At 41.4% G+C, this 14,465-nt stretch overlaps 1 protein-coding gene across 2 annotated transcripts in view; it reads left to right on the top strand.

The window, feature by feature from the left end:
* Nucleotides 1-14,465, top strand: part of LOC127431314 (connector enhancer of kinase suppressor of ras 2-like) — a 68,334-nt gene that overhangs the window by 31,754 nt on the left and 22,115 nt on the right. For both annotated transcript variants that reach the window (XM_051681706.1, XM_051681707.1), the window contains exons 5-9: nt 7,014-7,055; nt 9,278-9,397; nt 9,996-10,055; nt 10,229-10,297; nt 10,458-10,604. In XM_051681706.1, the coding sequence (XP_051537666.1) occupies nt 7,014-7,055; nt 9,278-9,397; nt 9,996-10,055; nt 10,229-10,297; nt 10,458-10,604 (438 nt within the window). The remainder of the gene's footprint in view (nt 1-7,013; nt 7,056-9,277; nt 9,398-9,995; nt 10,056-10,228; nt 10,298-10,457; nt 10,605-14,465) is intronic.

The raw sequence follows: 14,465 nt of genomic DNA, 5'->3' as shown, positions 1-14,465 counted from the left end.
AAAGGAGAAGACAAAACAGGTTTTAACAGTGAGACATGAAAAGTGGGATTTATCTTCAAAGACCTAGGCAAATATAAACAGTAAGTAACAGGGTTTACTTTCCTGGCAATCCTGAAGGGGCCAATGAACCTCTGGGAAAGTTTATGGGATTCCACCCGCAAGGGAATGTTCTTGGTGGAAAGCCAGACTCTTTGGCCGGGGCGCAGAGTGGGGGCAGGTCTGCGTCTACGATTGGCCTGGTGCTGATACTGCTGAGAGACCTTCAAGAGCTTGAGTCGGGCTTTTTTCCATGTCTGGTGGCAACGTTTAACGAACTGTTGAGCAGAGGGAACTGCAACCTCCACTTCTTGCTCAAGGAATAGAGGAGGGGTGTATCCCAACTGGCACTCGAAAGGGGACATGCCTGTAGTTGAGGAGCGAAGGGTATTGCGAGCGTATTCTGCCCACGTGATGAAGGAAGACAAAGAGGACGGGTTGTTAGCTGCCATACACCTCAGTGTAGTCTCAAGATCCTGGTTAAGCCTCTCCGTTTGCCCATTGGACTCCGGGTGGAACCCAGAAGATAGACTCACTGTAGCCCCCAGAGATTGACAAAATGCCCGCCAGAATCGGGAGGAAAATTGGGGTCCTCGATCAGAGACGATGTCTTGTGGGATGCCAAAGACTCGGAAGACGTGGTTTATAACCAATTTAGCAGTTTCTTTAGCAGTGGGTAGTTTGGGCAGAGGAATAAATCGGGCGGCCTTGGAGAATCTGTCAACTATGACCATGATAGTGGTGTTGCCTCGTGATAGCGGAAGTCCAGTGATAAAATCCATAGAAAGATGAGACCAAGGTCTATGAGGTATGGGGAGAGGATGCAATAGCCCCTGTGGAGAGCGGTGAGGGACCTTATTTTGGTTGCAGGTGGGACATGCGTTTACAAATGTTGTCACATCCTCCTTGATAGTTGGCCACCAAAATCATCTTTGGAGGAACTCAAGAGTGCGAGAGGTACCAGGATGACAAGTGAGACGAGAGGAATGTCCCCACTGGAGGATCTGGGAGCGGACAGCTTTAGGGACAAACAGGCAGTGGGTTGGCCCCCCTCCTGGGTCAGGTTCTCGGGCTTGGGCTTGTTTTACAGTATTTTCCAGATCCCACCTGATAGGAGCTATTATCTTGGAACTGGGGATAATCGATGCAATAGAATCTTCCTGAGGAGTGTTTACATATACTCGGGACAAAGCATCAGGTTTTAGGTTCTTAGAGCCGGGGCGGTAGGATAAGATGAACTGGAAACGGTTGAAGAATAAGGACCAACGTGCCTGGCGGGGGTTGAGTCGCTTTGCCTGCTGAATGTATTCCAGGTTTTTGTGGTCCGTGAATACTTAGAATGGGTGTTTGGCCCCCTCAAGCCAATGCCTCCACTCTTCAAATGCTAGCTTAACTGCCAGTAACTCTCGATCCCCTACATGATAGTTTGTCTCAGTCGGTGTAAGGCGGTGGGAAAGGAATGCACATGGTTGCAACTTGTTGTCCTCCCCTCTTTGGGACAGCACAGCTCCAACCCCTACGTCCGAAGCATCGACCTCCACTATGAAGGGTTTATCTGGGTTAGGGAGAATGAGAATAGGTGCAGAGGTAAAATGGCTTTTGAGTTTGCTGAAGGCCAACTCTGCTTTATGTCCCCAATTAAAGCTGGTTGTGTTCCCCTTGGTGAGGGCAGATAAAGGAGCCGCCACAGTACTGAAGTTCCAGATGAACTTGCGATAAAAATTGGCGAAACCAAGGAAACGCTGTACTTCCTTTACCGACGAGGGGGAGGGCCAATCCACAACTGCTTGAACCTTTTGAGGGTCCATTTGTATCTGGCCAGGCTTGATAATGAACCCCAGGAACTGAACTTTGGTCACATGGAACTCGCATTTCTCAGGTTTAACATAAAGATGGTTATCAAGAAGACATCTGAGAACCTTACTGACGTGTTTTACATGTTCTTGGAGGGAACTCGAGAAGATGAGGATATCGTCCAAGTAGACAAACACAAAGTGGTTGAGCATGTCTCTGAGAACATCATTAATGAGAGCTTGAAATACTGCAGGAGCATTGGTGAGACCGAAGGGCATAACCAAATATTCATAGTGCCCAGTGGGCGTGTTGAAGGCGGTCTTCCATTCATCTCCTTGTCTGATGCGCACGAGATGGTAGGCATTGCGCAAGTCAAGCTTAGTGAAGATGGAGGCTTCTTGCAGAATTTCGAAAGCAGTGGTCATTAATGGCAAGGGATAGCGGTTTCGAACAGTGATCTTATTAAGGCCCCTGTAATCAATATATGGCCGGGGTCCGCCATCCTTCTTCCCAACGAAAAAGAATCCAGCTCCAGCAGGGGAAGTTGATGGTTGGATGATACCTGCCGCAAGGGATTCGTTAATGTATTTGTCCATAGCAGTTAGTTCAGGGGGAGACAAAGAGAATATACGACCTCTGGGGGGGGGCAGGTTCCTGGGAGCAGCTCAATGGCGCAATCATAGGGGCGATGAGGAGGTAAGGAGGTGGCCTTCCTTTTGCTGAACACTGCCTTGAGACAGATCTAGGGTTTCTTGGGACTCGAGAACAAGATCAGGGGAATTCTGGGCCAAGCATGTAGTCTGACAGGTGGGACCCCAACTGAGAACAGCGCCAGTGGACCAGTCAAAGTGTGGGTTATGCTGGAGGAGCCAGGGGTGACCGAGGATAATAGGAAACTCTGGAGTCTGTATAAGGTGAAAGCACATTCTCTCCTGGTGCTGGTAAGTGACGAGACCAAGGAGAGAGGTGAGGTGGGTTATTTTCCCTGGAGCTAACGGTCTTCCATCCAAGGCTGTCGCAGTTAGGGGAGCAGGAAGGGAATTAATAGGAATCTGGAGACATTTGGCAAAGGAAATATCCATGAAATTCCTGGCAGCACCAGAATCAATCAATGCCTGGAGTTGGTGTTTTTGATCTCCCCAAGTGAGTGTGATGGGAAGGAACAGTCCACAGTTGGAAGGTGAAGCTGTGCGTGTAACTCCCGTTACAGTCCTTCCTTGCCTGTACGGGACTGGGCGTTTCCCGAAAGCTCGGGGCATGCAGAGCAAAAATGACCATACACTCCACAATATAGACAACAGCGCTCTCTCATGCGACGGTCTCGTTCTGAGGGGGAAAGCCTTGTCCTTCCCAATTGCATGGGTTCCGAGGACTCGTGAGGAACTGGTAGCATTGGAGCAAGTGCTGGACTGGCAGACAATGTAGAAATAGATGGCCAGTTCAGGCTTCTCTCCCTCAGGTGATTATCCATTTGGATTGCTTGATCCATGAGGGTCTCAAGATCACGAGCAGGTTCTCTGGTAGCCATATCATCCTTGATTGCCTCAGACAGACCATTCAGGAAGCACACCATGAGGGCCTCATCGTTCCAGCCGCTCCCTGCTGCAACTGTCCGGCATATTCAGCCGTGCTGCGATTACCTTGTCGGAGGGTGAGAAGTCTCTTAGAGGCTTGCCAGCCACTGAAGGGGTAGTCAAAGACTCACTTGAACTCCTTTTCAAACACAGAATAACTTGAACAGAAGGGTGCCTGTGCCCTCCAGGCTGCTGTTGCCCATGTGATAACATATGCAATCTTGGCCCAATCTGAGGGGAAGGAAGATGGTTGTAGTTCAAATGTGAGAGAACATTGAGTCAGGAACCCATCACATGCACTGGGATCACCTGAGAAATGTTGTGGTGGAGTTAGGCGAGGTTCAATCAGGGGAGAGAGTACTCAAGAATCCAGAAGGGGTACCAAGGCAGCAGTAGAAGCAGTAGCTGAGGTAGCAGCCGGTCCAGGATCTGACAAACAGAAATCATGAGATCCAACAGCACTTGTGAGTGTTTAGCCATCACAGTCTCCTGCTGGACTAGTGCTGACTCATGGCATTGCTGAGCAATCCAATGCATCAGGCATCTCTGGGTTCATAGTGTAGCTTGGTTATTCTGTCAGAGCCAGGAATCGAACTTGGGTCTCTGGCGCAAGAGTCTTAATTTCTACCACTGAGCCACAGAAGGGAGATGAACCCAATAGTCAGACGTGCTCTTAAAAGAACTCAGAAGAGTTTATTAACAAAAATAGAAAAAGAGTACAAAAGCAATTTCTTACTGACAATCACAAAAAACAGAAAAATGTTTAGTCCAGAAAAGGATCTGAAAGGAGGAAAAATAATCTCCAAAAAACTCAGGAAAAAAGACATCAAAAAACAGCAAAAAATAAACACGGGGAAAGAACAATCCAAAAGGCTTACAAAGTTTAGTACTTGGAACTAGAGAAAACTTACGGCAGTAACTGGCTAGGAACATCAATAACCAAGCAAAGAAACAAAGGAAGTGAACAACTTAAATACACAGTCCACTATGAGGCACAGGTGAAAACAATAACACATGATAAAATGGCGGGAAACTGAAATGAAATACAATGAGGGCCTCTAGTGGCCAAAATAAAACATTAAAGCAGAAAACTCTGACAGGTGGTGGTTCTCAGATAGCTCTCATTTTAGATGTTTCTCCTAAAATTCCTTAGGAGAAATAAAAGCAGACACAAATGAGGCATGAGAAAGTTCTGAGAGAAAATTAGTCAAAACTGAGAATTTGGTGTGAGAAACATGGGAGATCTCTTTTTTGTCTTGTTGTAATCTCTTTCAAGACTCCATTAAATGAAAATTTTATTGCTCAGAGGTTGCTCTTTCTAAGCTCAGGAACATGAAATTTACATTTAGGCATTTGGCAGATGCTTTTATCCAAAGCGACTAACAGTACACTTATAAAAGGGACAATCCCCCGGAGCAACCTGGAGTTTAGGGCTGGGCCATATGGCAAAAATATAAAATTCGATTTTTATCAAACTTGGACAATTCACGATTCAGTTATTATTATTTTTTTTTTACTTTTAAATGTACCCCAACATGAGTCAAATGATATGTTCTTTATTAGAATGCAAGGCAACCTGGTTAGAGAAATCCAAGTTCTTTTCATAACAGGAAACAACGGTGTGCAAGAAAAATGTACAAATGCACCAAATGCACCACAGGGGGAAGTTGTCAACAGAGTGTAAATGTAAAATAAATTAAAATCTAATAAAACCAGATTTTCAGAAATAATAGAATAAGAAAACTGCAAAATAATTCTTAGCCAGTGTAGGTATTCATTTGATCTAAACCAAGTCTATCTAGAAAGTTATCTAGAAATCAATATCTATAAATGATCAAGTTTATCTTGAAAGTACTCATTGTATATCAAACAATTTGTATGTATATTCATAAACCTCTGCAGATAGAGACGCACCCTCTAGCGGGTCACGCTGAGCAGCGCATTAATATGAAATAATTTAGCATTATAACTCAACTCGTAAAGTTTGTCAAAATGATCGCTTGCCAGATGTTGGTGATAGATGCAGTAGATTTGAAACACGTCAGAGAACAAAGCAATAATTAGCGATCTATCTGAATCATCATGGCAAAAGGAGTGGCTGATGTTTGATTCTCCCATATATACTGTAGCCTCTCCATGATTTGAAAAGAAGCGGCCATAACTGTCACGTGACTAATGCTTTTTTATGGGTAAAAAGAAAAGAAAGGAGACATGTGCAACATGTGCATGCCGAGGCCAGTTATGGTCTTAAGCCGGGGTATACCTGCATGATTGACGAAGCTGAGCTGCAATCACACTGTATACAATCATACTGGGAATATTACCGCTGTGTTTTATATCAGTTTCCGTGTTGTTAACCTGTCACGTTCATTTGGAGCGCACCACACATGTGCAGCTGGTCAGATCGGGAGTGGCATTAAGACAAGCACTATGAATTATTTTTCTCTTCCTTACTCGGCTTTTGGTAGGTTTACAACCTATCTAACTTTAGCGTTTGCAATATTTGTTTTTCTATATTTAATATATTTAAATCGATTTCTCAATTTAAACAAATAAAAAATCGTGTCAAAATGCAAATTCAGATTAATTGGAAAAACCACCCAGCCCTACTGGGGTTAAGTGCCTTGCTCAAGGACACAATGGTGGAGGCTGTGGGAATTGAACTGGCAACCTTCTGCTTACAAGTTCTATGCTTTAGCCCACTACGCCACCACCACTCAAATTCAGAGTTTAAGACTATATTAAGAGTGAAATGTTGAGGAAATAGGGCTAGAGTTATGCTTAATTGTTGACATACAGTAAGAGAATAGAGCTATACCATTTATGTGCAACGGGCAGATAATTTGTTCTTGGAAATAAGTCAGAAGTCGTGTAGCAGATGTAGTCTCTTATTACAGGAACAATGATCCTGGAGCTTTTTTTGATGGCTTATGACTTAATTCTTGATAATATGATTGTTAATAAATATGATATGGTAGTAATTAAGAAATGTTTGAGTTCATATTGAGACCTTTGACTTGGTGCACTGTTGTGAAGTTGTTGAGAGCTCTTCTGAAACTTTAGAGGAGACAAATGTGAAAGCACCAGAGTCTTTATCTAAGGAGAAAAATCTGAGCACAGTGTGTGATGTTGTTGAGATCTCTCCTGAAACTTTAGAGACAAATGTGAGAGTGTTAAGAGTGTTTTCCCTGGAGAAAAATGTGAGAAGCAGGAGACTTAAGCAAAAGTTAATCTAACCTCATTTCTGTCTAGGAGAAATATTTGAGATATTAAAGAGATCTCATTTGTGATTTTTCTTACCGCTGGGTGTACAGGTAGAACTGTTGTATAAAACAATATTATTATTCTAATTATTTATTATTAAACAATATATTATTATTATTATTATTATTATTATTATTATTATTATTAATCAGCATGACTGAATCAACAGCACTTTTGCTCATGTGGTTTTGCTTAATTATATAACACAATAATATTTGATCTTCTTATTAATTACATTTGCTATGTGTAATTTTGCAGTAATGGGATTGTTGTTGTGATTAGAGGATTTTGTGATTAGAAAACAATTGTTAGGATATAATATTTTCTTTTCATCTTGTGTTTTAGGATGGCACAGTGTATGAGACCGAAAATAAGATACTGAATGTGGTAAGAGTAACATTTATATTCATACACAACCTCTTGATTCATTTACATGACACTCCTCACTTTATCTAGCTCCTCTGTTTAAAAATAGAAATCTGTATTAAAGTGAGAAAGTGTGTGTGTGTGTGAGAGAGACAGAGCGAGAGGGAGTGAGAGAGAAATAAAGAGCATTTGCTTTTGATTCATGGAGCCTCAGTTCATCTTTCCCATGCTGCAGTGTCAGCCAGGGTACAGCTAGCTTTCTTCTATAATTACCAGCACAGGGTGTAAGAGTGACAGTGAGAGAGAGGGAGAAAGAGAGACACTAAGGGGCCGTTTACACGACAAAGTTTTCAACTAAAAACGGAAAACTTTTTATGCGTTTTGGCTGTTCGTTTACATGACAACGGTGTTTTGGGGCCTGAAAACGCAAACTTTTGAAAACGGGTTTCAAAGTGCACGTTTTTGAAGACGATGCCCTATTGTCTCCGTGTAAACATATAAAAACGCGAATTTGTGAAAACGATGACGTCATGGGCACGCGTATAATGTGTTCAGTCTATAGGCATGCGCGCGAGTACTTCAAAACAACGCGCGAGACATTCAAAATTACAATGGCGGACTACAGGACTGTGTTTGTGCTGCTCAAGATTGAGTTTATTGACGCTTCTCCAGCAAAGTGTAGATTTACTGCATCACTACTAAGACCAGTGATCGCCATCTTCATTGTTTGTATACACCGCTCTGTGGAAGAATGCTTATGTGCCCAGGAGTATAGTGTTTCTTTACAATGTGACATCGCCAACTACTGGCCTGGCATGCATAACACAATGTTTTTAGTTGTTTTCGTGGATCCGTGTGAACAGGGATCGTTTTGTCAATGTTGTCGTCTGTACGCGAAACTTTTCAAAAATGCAAAGGAAAAACGTTTCCGTTTTTAGTACATCGTTGTCGTGTAAACGTACCCTAATATCACCTTCACTAATTAGTCATAAGCACCAGAAAGGCAGATTGAGAGAAAATCGTGATTGGATGGATCAATTCACAGAAGACAGCGGGATCATTGCGAATTATGTTATAAGAGCATCCTGGTCACATGATTACATCATAATATGGCACGTCCTGGCGAGTCTCAGTCTCAGCGCAGATGGTGTTACCGAATCGTCACATCGAACATGCAATGATATGTTTAGCATATTGTAGCCCAGCGGTGGCTACTGCATGGAGACATGCCCCAAACATTTGCTGAACTCTCACTGAGCCTCTCTTAGACCCTATTCATACCTGGTTTTAAAAACTCTTAGACTCAAAGTCCCTTGCAAGGCAAGTCAGTCCAATTGGTGACCATCTTGGGAACACACCCAGGCAGCTACTGTATTTGATACGAGTGGCATAAAAGTACAGCTCCTATTTATGTGAATGGGGAAGGACTGAATTCTCCAAAACGGTTGGTAAAGATTTCTTTCAAGAGACATATATAAAATCAGCAGTTATCTGACAACAATAGTGTCATAATTTCAGCTTCTTTAGCTCAGATCACGTTAAAAAATGCAATTTTTCAAGCTGGTCCAGCTAATGCACATGCACGTTCTTGAGTAGACTGACAGGTGACGTCTGTATTTGTGTCACACATTAAGAGATCAGAGAAGGACCCAAACGCATGAAGCAGTATCAAAAAGGGCTTTAATTTCAATAAAAAAAAGGTACAACCAAAACATCCACGAGGGGGAAAAAACAGAAACAGAATGATAAACTTGAAAACTCAAAAAAACAACGAACCAAAAACCGACCAAAGTCTTCAAGATGTCTCAGGATCACATTGACTGGAGACACACAAACATCTAACAGCAAGCAACAACAACAAATAATTCAACAAAGAACTAAACATGAGGGGAGCTTACGAAGGGAAAGGGTTGATAGGGAGCAGGTGCCACCGATGATAGTTAATTGGAGAACGAGCTGTTGTCTGGGTAGCGGAGCTGGCATTCTCCATGTGGCACCTGCAAGACACAAGATGGAGTGAGAGACTAAACCAACTTTGCTTTGGATTTGGAAATATCTTCTGAATAAATAAATGTGGATTATGTGAAACTCGCACATCTGAAGTTTAATACATTTAATACAGGTACTCTTCTAAAACAACTACAGTATGAACATTGATTTAATCTAAAGAATATTAAAGAACAACAGTGTGCTGTGCTGCTAAAATTCTCTCACTGGGTTTACCATTTTCTCTCTGTCTGTAGTGTAAGGCACTATCAGGGGTGTGTGACCACATAATTTCTCTCTCTTCGGACCCCATGGTGTCCCAGGCTGCCCATCTAGAAGTGGTGCAGCTGGACAACATTAGGTCCACTGATGGACTGGTGGGTATCTGGAACCTGGATTTCTCATCACATCTGTTCTCCAACTCAACGAATTTAAAAATATATATTTTAAAATGACAATCATAGCTTTGTAATACAAACATAGGCACAATTTATATTCCAAATGTAATTTCAAGCATTTAGGCATGTGCCTTTAGATCAAGAGGTCCGTAAGATCATGAGAAATGTACATTCAGTCAGCTATTCTGTATATACACTATATATGTAATTACATGTACATATTACATCTGTCTGTCTGTCTGTCTGTCTGTCTGTCTCTGCCAAATTCGCCCCATCTGTATTTAATCATAAATTCTGGTAGTTCTATTCATATGAGCTTCGGGAAGTAATATTACCAAGTATAAATACTGTATATACGCAATAGGCACATTCAGTATACACTCAATATAGCTTGAATAAAGAGATAGATAAAAATAAATGCTGCACACACTTCCTCTCTTTTTTCCCCTAAATCTCTCCTTTATGTGTCAATGGGGATTTGTGCTCACGTCTGCCTGCAAGCTTCTTTCAGTGTTTTCTCAATGTGTGTCCAATATTTTCAGGCAATGGCTCTAAAGTATCTCTCTCCTTGCCCTAGGGTATGTACATCAAGTCGACCTATGATGGCCTACATGTCATTACGGGCACTACAGAGGGAGTGAGTGGTCATTTTAAATATTTCAATACAATCTGAATACAGTGTCCGGCACACATGGGCAATTCAGCCGGCGGTTCGCCATTGGTAGTACACGTAATCTTAGGAAACGAGTATGTGTTTGTATGGGCACGTGTAATCCAGTGGATAACTCTTTCTGTCTCTTTCCCTCTCAGTCCCTAGCTGACCGCTGTAAGAAAATCCATGCCGGTGATGAGGTCATACAAGTCAATCATCAGACAGTGGTGAGTTTATATCCATTGCACCCACTCATTTTATACACTAGCTGCCAACATTGCTTGCATCATGACTAACTAAGCTTCCTTGACAAGGAATCCTGTATGCTTTGAAATTATGTCTAATACTGTTATGGTGAGGTGAACATGGTCCACATGACTTGTGTAGGTGGGCTGGCAGTTGAAGAACTTGGTGAACTCTTTACGTAGCAATCCTGCAGGTGTGACCCTCACGCTGAAGAAACGACCCCAAAGCACTCTCACATCAGCCCCTGCCTTACTCAAGAATATGAGATGGAAGCCCCTGGCCCTGCAGGTACTGATGGGAGGATTAAGTGGCGTGTGTGAATTGATGATATACCGAGTCCCCCAATCTGTGTATGGTCTTTTTTTAGTAGCATTAAGAGCTCTCTTCTCCACCTCGGGCTTTGACCAACTAGATTGCATGGCAAATCTTTGCTCCTCTCTTTCCCCTCCCACCAACCTCCCTTTTTCTCTTTCATCTTTCTTACCTCTAATCTGGCGCTTATCCTTTTTTCCCAATCTTCTCTCTTTCTCCACGGAAGCCCAGGCACATCAGGAAGCTTTACTTTGGATTGGGTGGAAAATGTGGAATGTCATTTTAGATGCTTAAAAAATAAATTTGAATATATATATATATCACACATACACTGGCAGCCAAAAGTTTGGAATAATGTACAGATTTTGCTCTTATGGAAAGAAATTGGTACTTGTATTCACCAAAGTGGCATTCAACTGAACACAATAACTTGAAAAATTACTATCACAGTTAAAAAAAAATTATCAGAACTTCTTAAACTACTTCAAAGAGTTCTCATCAAAAATATCCTCCATGTGCAGCAATGACAGCTTTGCAGATCCTTAGCATTCTAGCTGTCAGTTTGTCCAGATACTGGACATTTCACCCCACGCTTCCTGTAGCACTTGCCATAGATGTGGCTGTCTTGTCGGGCCCTTCTCACACACCTTACAGTCTAGCTGATCCCACAAAAGCTCAATGGGGTTAAGATCCATAACACTCTTTTCCAATTATCTGTTGTCCAATGTTTGTGTTTCTTTGCCCACTCTAACCTTTTCTTTTTGTTTTTTTGTTTCAAAAGTGTCTTTTTCTTTGCAATTCTTCCCATAAGGCCTGCACCCCTGAGTCTTCTCTTTACTGTTGTAAATGAAACTGGTGTTGAGTGGGTAGAATTCAATGAAGCTGTCAGCTGAGGACATGTGAGGCGTCTATTTCTCAAACTAGAGACTCTGATGTAATCCTCTTGTTTAGTTGTACATTTGGGCTTCCACATCTCTTTCTGTCCTTGTCCTTTGTCTTTGAAGACTGTAGTGTACACCTTTGAATGAAATCTTCAGTTATTTGGCAATTTCAAGCTTTGTATAGCCTTCATTCCTCAAAACAATGATTGACTGACAAGTTTCTAGAGAAAGCAGTTTCATTTTTGCCATTTTTGACCTAATACTGAACTTAAGACATGCCAGTCTATTGCATACTGTGGGAACTCAAAAACAAACACAAAGACAATGTTAAGCTTCATTTAACGAACCAAATAGCTTTCAACTGTGTTTGATATAATAGCAAGTGATTTTCTAGTACCAAATTAGCAATTTAGCATGATTACTCCAGGATAAGGTGTTGGAGTGATGGCTGCTGGAAATGGGGCCTGTCTAGATTTGATCAAAAATGACTTTTTTCAAATAGTGATGGTGCTGTTTTTTTACACCAGTAATGTCCTGACTATACTTTGTGATCAGTTGAATGCCACTTTGGTGAATTAAAATACCAATTTCCTTCTGAAACAGCAAAATCTGTTCATTATTCCAAACTTTTGGCTGCCAGTGTGTGTGTGTGTGTGTGTATGTGTGTATGTGTGTGTGTGTGTGTGTGTGTGTGTGTGTGTGTGTGTGTATATATATATATATATATATATATATATTACACACACACACACAGTTGAAGTCAGAAGTTTATATACACCTTAGCCAAATACATTTAATATGAGTTTTTCACAATTCCTGATATTTAATCATAGAAAACATTCCCTGTCTTAGGTCAGTTAGGATCACTACTTTATTTTAAGAATGTGAAATGTCAGAATAATAGAAGAGAGAATTGATTTATTTCAGCTTTTATTTCTTTCATCACATTCCCAGTGGGTCAGAAGTTTACATACACTTTGTTAGTATTTTGTAGCATTGCCTTTAAATTGTTTAACTTGGGTCAAATTTTTTGGGTAGCCTTCCACAAGCTTCTCACAATAAGTTGCTGGAATTTTGGCCCATTCCTCCAGACAGAACTGGTGTAACAGAGTCAGGTTTGTAGGCCTCCTTGCTCGCACACGCTTTCTCAGTTCTGCCCACAAATGTTCTAGCGGATTGAGGTCAGGGCTTTGTGATGGCCACTCCAATACCTTGACTTTGTTGTCCTTAAGCCATTTTGCCACAACTTTGGAGGTATGCTTGGGGTCATTGTCCATTTGGAAGACCCATTTGCGACCGAGCTTTAACTTCCTGGCTGATGTCTTGAGATGTTGCTTCAATATTTCCACATCATTTTCCTTCCTCATTATGCCATCTATTTTGTGAAGTGCACCAGTCCCTCCTACAGCAAAGCCCTCCCACAACATGATACTGCCACCCCCATGCTTCACGGTTGGGATGTTGTTCTTCGGCTTGCAAGCCTCACCCTTTTTCCTCCAAACATAATGATGGTCATTATGGCCATACACTTCAGTTTTTGTTTAATCAGACCAGAGGACATTTCTCCAGAAAGTAATATCTTTGTCCTCATATGCACTTGCAAACTGTAGTCTGGCTTTTTAATGGCGGTTTTGGAGCAGTGGCTTCTTCCTTGCTTAGCAGCCTTTCAGGTTATGTCGATATAGGACTCGTTTTACTGTGGATATAGATACTTGTCTACCTGTTTCCTCCAGCATCTTCACAAGGTCCTTTGCTGTTGTTCTGAGATTGATTTGCACTTTTCGCATTAAACTATGTTCATCTCTAGGAGACAGAATGCATCTCCTTCCTGAGCGGTATGATGGCTGCGTGGTCCCATGGTGTTTATACTTGTGTACTATTGTTTGTACAGATGAATGTGGTACCTTCAGGCATTTGGAAATTTCTCCCAAGGATGAACCAGACTTGTGGAGGTCCACAATTTTTTTTCTGAAGTCTTGGCTGATTTCACTTGATTTTCCCATGATGTCAAGCAAAGAGGCGCTGAGTTTGAAGGTAGGCCTTCAAATACATCCACAGGTACACCTCCAAATGACTCCAATTAGCCAGTTAGCCTATCAGAAGCTAATTGGCTAATTGCCTAAAGGCTTGACATAATTTTCTGGAATTTTCCAAGCTGCTTAAAGGCACAGTTATCTAAGTGTATGTAAACTTCTGACCCACTGGAATTGTGATATAGTCAATTACAAGTGAAACAATCTGTCTGTAAACAATTGTTGGAAAAATTACTCATGTCGTGCACAAAGTAGATAAACTATAGTTTGCTAATATGAAATCTGTGGAATGGTTAAAAAATGAGGTTTAATGACTTCAACCTAAGTGTATGTAAACTTTTGACTTCAACTGTATGTATGTGTGTATATATATATATATATATATATATATATATATATATATATATATATATACTGTATATATTGCCATTTTTAATTGTATTATAGTATAGCAATGAAAGGAAATGATGGTCAGAAAAGGGCGAACAGGATTTATAAATGTCATGAGCCGGCCTTGAACTCACATGAGCGCCACAGTTCAACATGTCAGAACAAATGCATTCAACACTAGGCGTGTTTAGTGTTGGTATTTATTCACAATCCAGTAAGCATGCATACATTGCAGAGATATCTGGAAAGCATCATATTTTATTTTAACCATCATTTTTGTTTAAAGACATCCGATAAACATTTTAAAGGGAGCAGATTCCCATTCATTTTAAATTTTAAACATTGTTAAAACATCTGCTGAATGTTGTTCGAACATCCGACAATGAACTTTATAGCGATGTATTGTCCCACAAAAGGAGATGTTAGCCTTAATGAAAGTGAACGGTGACTATCTTCCACGCCTTTTGCCAAGGCAAATTTTGAGAATGGCCTATATCGAGGCACAACTGATATTTGTGGGCTAATTGCACCTC

Source organism: Myxocyprinus asiaticus, chromosome 40 (assembly GCF_019703515.2).
Source record: "Myxocyprinus asiaticus isolate MX2 ecotype Aquarium Trade chromosome 40, UBuf_Myxa_2, whole genome shotgun sequence".
Lineage (NCBI taxonomy): Eukaryota > Metazoa > Chordata > Actinopteri > Cypriniformes > Catostomidae > Myxocyprinus > Myxocyprinus asiaticus.
This window is presented reverse-complemented; position numbering and strand designations above follow the sequence as displayed.